Source organism: Hippoglossus stenolepis, chromosome 16 (assembly GCF_022539355.2).
Source record: "Hippoglossus stenolepis isolate QCI-W04-F060 chromosome 16, HSTE1.2, whole genome shotgun sequence".
Classification (NCBI taxonomy): Eukaryota; Metazoa; Chordata; class Actinopteri; order Pleuronectiformes; family Pleuronectidae; genus Hippoglossus; species Hippoglossus stenolepis.
The window spans coordinates 11,779,771-11,788,913 of NC_061498.1; the positions used below are offsets into that span (position 1 = coordinate 11,779,771).

Consider the following 9,143-nt stretch of genomic DNA (forward strand, 5'->3'; position numbering starts at 1 on the left):
GGCTCGGGGCTGCGCAATGTGTCTGAGGAGGCCGTCATTAGGGTTCACCCCTCCTCAGGGATGGGAACCAGGTCACATTCTCTCACACGGCACAAAGCAGGGTGTGTGTGCCAGAGGGGTGGGGGTTCAAGGGAGGGGTTTTGATGGGGAGCAGGCCATGACCTCTTTATATCCATCAACAGATCACTAACTTGGCCCATAGACATGCTCATACAACACATTCACACGCACACGCATGCATGCAAACACATGCTAATGTGTGTGTATGTGTACAGACATGCACACTCACAAAATGCGTATTCAAATACAAGTACGAGGTCCGCAGTCGTCTTCAATTTTACGTCTTCACCTGAATATGGGCACAGCAGCAAGTCTATTGACTGTTTCTAAAGTGATTTCCACAAAGGAATATCTATGGTTCCACTTTAACCTTGAATAATCATCAGTAAGAATTGATTTAAACTGGTGTGCGATTGAAACATATACTGTTAAAAACACACACATTTTACATGCATATGATGTAAACATGATTGTATGTGCCTGCAACAAAGTATGATCACAAACTAAAGATTCAAACTAACAAATTCTATTGCACTTGTCCGTCTCAGACCACTGAGGACAAATTCCTTTACATTACACTCTGGTCGCTGCTGATCCTGGGAAATCCACAAGTTGGATCCCAGGGAAAAAGATAATGAAATACCACCCCCTCTTGGTAGCAGAGGGGTATTGCAGACAGAAAGAAACACCTCGCAGAGAACGACTGAGTCAAATTGGTCACATTTTCTTATCAATACGGTACAAACACAAACAAAACCCTTGAGAGTAAATCATAATTCAGTTTATTTCTAAATCAAGTTGCTGGATTAAAAATAGCTGACCCACCCCTTCACAAACCTTTAAAAACACATTCAGTTTATCAAAAGAAGTTGAAAAACATGATTCAACAGCAGTTATGACCATGAGAACACTATTTAATGCGAACATGAAATTAAGGGCACAACACAATAAAAGCAGATATATTCTTCTTGACTCTGTCTTCCATGTTATAACTCTAGTCAGCCTGAGTGTCAGATTATCTAGGCTACAAAGTATAGCATTATCATCTCTATTCAGATTCTAGTGTTTCTCTCTGTTCACTTTTGTGCTTTGCTGTCTGTCCACGGGACTTGTATCTCACGTTTCTGTATGTAGGTTCTCTTTCAAACGAAATAGACATCTATATCCACCTATCTATAGCAATCTATCTTTTTATAAAATGTATGTACAATAATCTGGTGTGTGACGTTTGTACTTTTGTGTTTCTGTGAGAGTATGCGAGGTCATCCTGCATCTCTCTGACAAACTTGTGCAATTGTGCATGTTGTCCGGCAAAGCTTATCGTGGAGGTGGCTTAGAACAGAAAGGCGCCTCCTGGCTCCAGGCTACTGGCTCTGGTCTACCTGCTTCACCCAAAACCTCACGGGGGAAAAAAGGCACAGAGGAACCGACTGGGGTCAACAAACTGGAGAGGGTAAGGGTCAGGGACACGATTCGGACACCCACTTCAGTTTGGCGAGATTGTGCGTCTACGCAGGCAGTTGCACGTCAGGCACTTGAGGATGCTCATGGTTATGTGCATGAGAGGGCCGAAATTGAAGAGAAGGTTGTAGAAGGTGTTGACAGACAGGCCGCCAGTCTCATCTGCATACTTTAAGGCAACAATGGGTGTGTAGAGGCTGTTGGTCAGATTCCTAAAGCGAGGGCTGCTCGACTCAATAACCTTTTTAGTGCACTGGGAGAGATGAGAAACAGAAGAGTTGTTGATTGATTCCATCACTGTAAAGGCTGTTTGAGGCAGTTAGCGATCAGAGAAACCTGAGATAGATTCAGAGAAATGTGAGTCAGAAAACGTTTCCCTTACTTTGGCTATGTCCTCCGGTGTCTGGCCCATGGCTTCAAAAATATCTATGGACGATGGAAGGTAAACATCTTTAAAATAACGAATTGTGTCTGCGTCTACTCCTGGAAACTCCATCTTGGCCACATCCTCCATCATCTTCGTCTCAAACTCAGTGTGCACCGGGCCGGGCTCGATCATGGACAACCTGGGGGGAGTGGGGCAAACAAAGGCCCATGAGGGAGCATGTACAACACAAAGCAAAGACAGATGTGAGGGAAGAACAGGGGGGGAAGAGGGTAATCTACCGGATATTGAACTTCATCAGCTGCACGGCCATACTCTCACAGAATCCCTCCATGGCGAACTTAGAGGCCGTGTAAACATCATTGAACACCACTCCTGAAAAGCGAGAGCAAAAGCAGGGAGATCGAGGACAACATCACTGCATTGTGCTGTCAAGCTCCAATAATCAGCAGATACCAATGAAACATGAGTTACACAAAGTCAGAACAGATATGGAATCGGTTTAGTGTACCCCACCCACCTGGCACGTCAAACAAGCAAAAACAAACACTAAGAATTTCCTGGAAGAGCTTATTATTTGACCAAGGTCACATGACCAGACCTTTACTAGAAATGCAAAAGCACAGACCATTAGTGAATAAATAAAACGAGTTCAGATTTCACTACAATATTTTTTATTCTGAATAACCTTTAACCTAAAACTGCTTGTAAACATTCTGCACACTTCTGCTTGGAAACATGAAACTAAAAGAAATTGAATTATTTTGCATTGTAAAGTATTATGAATTCAAATTTCGGACACTCCCTTTATTCAGTTTCACCATCAAGCAAAGAGCACACGTCACGTCAGATGTTTTCTCCGCGTGAAGACATTTAAAATGAAACTCTCCTGCTTTCCATCCACGCAGATAAACTCTGACACTTGACTTGACTTTATCTGAGTGCGGTGCTCTTTAAACATGTGTTTTCACAGTCTGCGTGAAGCTTGAGCAGCTTTTTCTTCTCCGTTTTTTGATAATCACACACATGTCATACCTTGCAGACCCATGACGCTGCTCATGACCACGATGTGTCCCGAACGCCTCTTCTTCATGTCAGGCATCACCTCTTTAATCATGCGGACCACACCGAAGAAGTTGGTCTCGAACACCCTTTTCATCTCCTCGATGCTGATGCTCTCCACTGGTCCGAGCAAGCCCACGCCTGCATTGTTGACTGACAGGACACACACACACACAGATATGCAGATGACACCCTGCTTGTTTCTCCAACGCCGCAACTATCACGACTTCTAAACTGTTAAGATGCTGTTGACTCAGTATGAACTGATAACTGCTCATTTCGCTCAGTCTGTTTACTTCTCCCGTCTGCATGAGATAAGGCCATAAGAACACATGACAGATGTATTACTTGGTTTTGCCACCAGATGTCAGTATGTGGCTACAACAGAGAGGTGTGATGTAACACCTCTCCATGTTAAAGGGCCTCTGGGTCTTGAGTAATTAGGTGAAGGGGGATGCAACGTTGGATTTAGTGAGATGGAGAGTTTCACAAGTAGAACCTATTATCCGGACTAAAGGTTTCAACACAAGAGCTGGAGAGGTCACCTTCTCCTGAGGTTATTCAACCGGCGACATGTAATTAAGCCGACAAAGGCTGTAAAATGACTTAAAGGCTTTTATAGAGTGATCAGTACCATGGGCCCAGTGAAATGTTGGTGATGTGGTGAGATATCGGGGCCTGAAAAAAAAAACTGTGATGATCCCAACCTTAAATAAACAACATGCAAAAGAGGTTGTTGGGGGCAGATGGAGTTGCAGGGCTGGCTTCAGCCATATTTAACATGTTTAGGACTTTAGCATGTCGCTCCTCTCTGTTCTCTTGCAGAATCTATTTGCCCACTGGAATTTCAAGACTCTCCCACTCTCCTCCCCCACCTCCCCCACTCTCAGTGTCAACTGCAAAACCACAGAGGCCAGTGCTGCAATAGAGTCACCGCTGTTTTCAAGACAGTTCTGTTATGAATCCTCTGAACCTTTTGACCTGAAGGTGAATAAGTACAGTAATTCAACTGTGGTATGATACTTTACTTTTTCTCTTGATATGTGTGTAAGGTTCTTACTGTTGCTCTCTCATTAAAAGTACAATATTACTGTGACTGTAAGGCGACTGTAGAGGATTGTGTTTGGTTATCATTCCTACGCAGAGTTAGGAAACTGAGTATACCATTACGTAAAGATTTAGGTTTTTCTTTAATACAAAAACTTCCGACTGTTCTAAAATATAAGACACTTGTCTGCATAGGGGATAGGTTTCATTCAAAGCTTGTGATTTGGCTGCCAGTTAATTAATCTTAAGATTATTTAATAACTTTTAAAGCTCCACACAGACTTGCCCCTGTTATATTATGGGGCTGCCAACTCCCTTTGCTCCAAGCCATAATAAGATCTTCAAACCAACACTTGCTAGTATAGTTTCTATGTCAAGGCTGGTAACTAAGGCTGGTAACTAAGGGTGACCAGGCATTTGCCATCAGGACCCCGAAGCTCTGGAGCTCCGTGCCTGAGGAGATTAGACTTACTAGCACTTTACCTGTTTTTAAATTGTTGTTTAAAACCCATTTTTATAGGAAAGCCTTTCAATACCTGATTTTTAACTGGTTTTAACTAAAGTAGTTTTTTAATATCTCATGTTATCCTTCTTATTTTAGTTTTGTGTTGTTTAACCCTCATGTATTTTGTAAAGCACTTGCAAAGATAAGTGCTATAGATATAAATTATTATATTATTACTACTAATACTATTATAATTGTTATAAACCATATATAGGTCAAGTTCAGGTGTGTCCCACTCACTCAGGATATCAATATGGCGGTCCTGAATATTGCTGATGCACTGCTTGACCGACTCGTCACTGCACACGTCCAGTGGAAGCAACATCAAGGTCTTGCCGTACACGTCTCCTGCTGCCTCCACCAGCTTGTCCTTCTTCCTCAGGTCCCGCATGGTGGCGATAACTGGAGAGACAGAGGAGAGGGAGACATCATCAAACTTGTACGATGTGGAACCCGTTAAATCATCAGCAATGAGATCACATTTAACTTGACACGGTCACATTGATGAGGTAACACTGTGAAACATAGGACTTTGCATGGACTTCCATTCGTTGTGGACAGCCTAACCCAAACCTAACCCTTACCTTGACCATGACAAACTCATGCCTAACCCTAACCTTAACCAGGACGTCAGAAATTATTGGGACCAGGCTTTAGTCCCCATGAGGTCTAGTGTGTTTATGTAGGAAAGGGTCCTAAAGAGGCGACAGAAATTAGTACACACACACACACACACACACACACACACACACACACACACACGCAACACACACACACACACACACACACACACACACACACACACACACACACACACACACACACACACACACACACACACACACACACACACAAGCACTCAGAGTTGAGACAGAATCAAACGTACGGGTCAGAGTTCACAGAAAAGTCCACGCCTGTCGGTTTACAGGACACAGAATTGATTCCCTCTGAACTTTACACGCTGGGCAACATTAACCTACACAGGCCACTTTAATCTATCATGGCCAGTGACAGCAGCTATCAGCACAGCGTTGGCTTGGCTTTCATGGTTTCCTTCGCGTTGTGTGTTCTGCTGAGTGACGTTATCTTGCGGGGGGGAAAAGAGAGACAGTGCTCCTGCACAATGGAAATCAGCAGGAGTAATCAACCTCTTATTCACACATTCACCTAAATCTACTTGATGTCCTCGACGAGATAAAAGTAAACTCTCACTTTGTTCTTGTCTGAACAAAGACGGGGGCTGGATAAGAGCGAGTGGAAGAGGGGCCGAGGTGCTGCTGAGTTTTTGCATTGCTGGAAAATGTTACTGATGTAACGTTTCATGTTGAATAGCGATGAAAGTAGATTCATTCTTTAAGAAAATGTTGCTTGTCATGCAACTTGTCTTTGCAAGTAGGCTACTCAAACACACTCACCGTAAACTAACAATGTCTTGTGAACTCTATTTAAGTCTTATCTTATGATTTGAGGACCGCTCGTCCATGGAGCAACAAAGAGATTTACGTATTGGTAGAGCAGGGAACAAGAGATCCATTGTTCCACTGGCTCCTACAGGAATTACTCTTGGGCAGCTTAAAACATTCTTGAATGAACCACACACTGCATTACACAGAGGTCTTTTGGGGATTTCTCCGAATTTGGAGCATGTTATACTGCAACTAATTATTACTTTATGCACAATGCAATATTTAATCTCTGCCGGATTTTCCTAAAACCCCAGGAAAGGAGCGAATCAGCTTCGTTGCTCAGAGGTGGCCTTATTGAAAGCAGGTCACAATGAACGTGAAAAAAAAAAAGAAGATCTGCTCAAACCAGAGTTGAGGGAGCAGCTAATCGCTTTTGTTTTTCCGCATTTATTTCATTGTTTGGTCGACACAGTTAGACCCCTGAAGGAAAAAGAAGATTTTAACTTCACTTTGCAGTTGATCTTGAAGTAGGAAAATTACTCTAATGCTTAAACAGGATTAAAATGAGTGTATTACATAGGATGATAAAGGGGAAAAGGTTATGAACTCACTGTAGACCAACAGCGAATGAGTGATTCTGCAGGCAGTCACGTTTAACAACAGAAACCGGTTTATTGGAGGGGGGGGGGATGCAGGCAAACTCCTACCAACAGGGGTGGGGGGTGGGAAGGTGGCCTAATGTTATTCTTTCTCCGGCTCTATGACGTGGAAAGGGCCCAGCTCCTGGAGTGACATTAATGATGGCTGGGAAGCCGGAGACGAGACGCACCGACCGACAATGTTGAAATGGGACAGCCCGACTAAGTCCACTGTGCATCAATGAAGACTTCAAACAAGGCCCTTGCTTCAGAGTGAACCCTGCTTGTACAGGTCTCAAACTTTGTCCCCCTTTCAACAGTCGCTCCACTGAGGGGACTATAGGCACATTAGACACGGCACTAAACCGGAGCAGGCGGTCTACAATTCAGTGCGATAAAAGGGGCCTTTGTGCAGGAGAAGTCACTTGAAAGAGAACTGACAAGACTCCCTTTATGATTCCGCCTGGCAAGCGGCATCCTCGCAGAGCACCGACACTGGAAACTGGTGCTTTCACATGATAATTGTTGACCCAGAGGAGCCGCTGAATGCCGGCGCTCACAAAAGGGGATATGGATCCGATATCACTCGGGTTCGCTGTCGCAGTGGACAACTACACGAAAATCGCGTAGTTTGCGTTAAGACGCAGCGTTGCGCATGAAACTCAACCGAACTTGGTGCGTAAAAGGAGGCTCGGTGCGGCGGCGGTGGCGGCGGAGTGTTTTCGTGCAGGCGAACCGCACTAACGCAGGCTCCGCTGCTCGGGTTCGATGACGTGAATAATGTAGAAGAAAGTGCAATTTACCATGGTACCGCTTCTTCTCATCTTTGGCCAGCGTGACGGCGATTCGTAACCCGATGCCGGAGGAGCAGCCGGTGATCAGCACAACTTTCTGCCCGCTGTTCGCCATGATGTTGTCCGCTGTAGGCGCTGTGCTTTGCGGCGGTCCTCTGCTCCGTGTGGTCGCTGGCGAGGGGAGCTACCGATCACCGGACTTTTAAAAAAGTAAAGCGGATCATGCAGCCGCGGCGGCCATGTGAGCGTCTAATTCAGTCACATGTTCGATAGAATCAGGGGCCGGGGAACAGACGTGGCATCGAACGCAGACCTCCGCGCACACAGATTTTAAACTTGATTGGAGCCGCCTGCTTACAAAACCACGTTAGTTCCTTCATAATGTGTGGCCGTGCATGCGTTCACGTGCGTGTTGTTGTGGGGGCAGTGCTTATTTGATTTCTGAGCTGGTGACCCCCCCCCCCACAACAACAAATATCAGGCTAAAGACAGTAATCACTCACTCATTTGTCAGATGTCACTTCCGGCTCACTCCAATAGTACAGTTAATTCATATTTTATGAATGATAATATGACTTATAGTTTTATAACATATCATTAATGGTTGTCTACATTTTAGAATTAAATCACATTTAATTATCTGATTGATTAACACAAGATGTTAAATGGGGATGATGATGCTGCTGGTTATTATTAAATACTATTATTGAATTGTTAATAATAGTAATAAAAACATGACTTATAGTTTTATGATATATTATTTATGGTAGCGTACCTTTTATTTATTTTACTATTAGTGAACAATTAATAATTAAATCACCTTTCATTCTCTGACTACTTTTTAACACAATATTTTACACGAGATCTAAACTGTTATTATTATTCACCCTCATTCTAATATGCTCTCTATTGCTCCATGTTGTCCAGACTGTAAACCTTCTCTCTCTCCAGATTTATTTATAAGTCTGCTTACCTTTATTTTGGGAGGTGTTGTTTATAGTAACTTAATACGCTGCATTGTACTGCCATCTGGTGTTAAAGAAAAGTGCCACACACTTAAAAACCATTCAGGCTTACTCAGAGGATAATATTTCATCAACTAAATAAGACTAATTACATCAGTGTAACACACGTAGAGGAATATAAGAACAGTGGTCTGAGCTTATCAGCTGTGTTGGAGTCCGTCAGCTGTTCTGATGAGTAGTGGACATTGTCCTTGATGGATGTTGTAAGAGGTCAAAGTGCCTGAGATAAGATCTGGAACCCGACTTGTTTCTTTTTCTTTCATTAAAGGCCATAGTGCAAGAGTGCCGTGTTGGGACTTGTTGGTAAATGTGATGCAACCCAGTGTGAACTAAAAGGTTCAGAAGAGCAACAGCAAGTTAAAGTTTATCGCTGGCTCTAAAACCAGGGATGAGTGCACGGCCCAAAGAGCAGTCCGGAGTGATTATTAACTGAATGATGTGTTGAAAGAAATATGAGATTGATATCCTCCTCTTTTACCTCACTTTGACCGAGGACATATCTACACGTCAAATGCCCTGTCACCTTTACAAAATGGACATTTCAAACACAAATGCTGGTTCACCCAATTAAGGACATTTTGTGATTAGATTTTTGACCCCCTTCCTTTTTTTTTTACTATGTATAAAGGAAAAATGTCAACATTTTTAATGTTTTAAAACACAGTGTATAATGAATTTAATGTGATCATTACATGGTGGAATAACTAGCAGGGGCCTGTTGTTGTTTCCTGTTTGGAAATAGCTCAGGTGGATAAGACAC

General features: G+C 43.2%; 1 protein-coding gene across 1 annotated transcript; it reads right to left on the reverse strand.

Moving 5' to 3' along the window:
- Nucleotides 1-819: 819 nt before the first annotated feature.
- Nucleotides 820-7,769, reverse strand: rdh8a (retinol dehydrogenase 8a). Its single transcript, XM_035181437.2, has 6 exons — nt 7,368-7,769; nt 4,761-4,922; nt 2,942-3,121; nt 2,188-2,281; nt 1,904-2,087; nt 820-1,774 (listed from the first exon to the last, which is right to left on the reverse strand). The coding sequence occupies exons 1-6, from the start codon at nt 7,471-7,473 to the stop codon at nt 1,547-1,549; spliced, it is 954 nt and encodes a 317-aa protein (XP_035037328.1). The 5' UTR covers nt 7,474-7,769; the 3' UTR covers nt 820-1,546.
- Nucleotides 7,770-9,143: the final 1,374 nt, after the last annotated feature.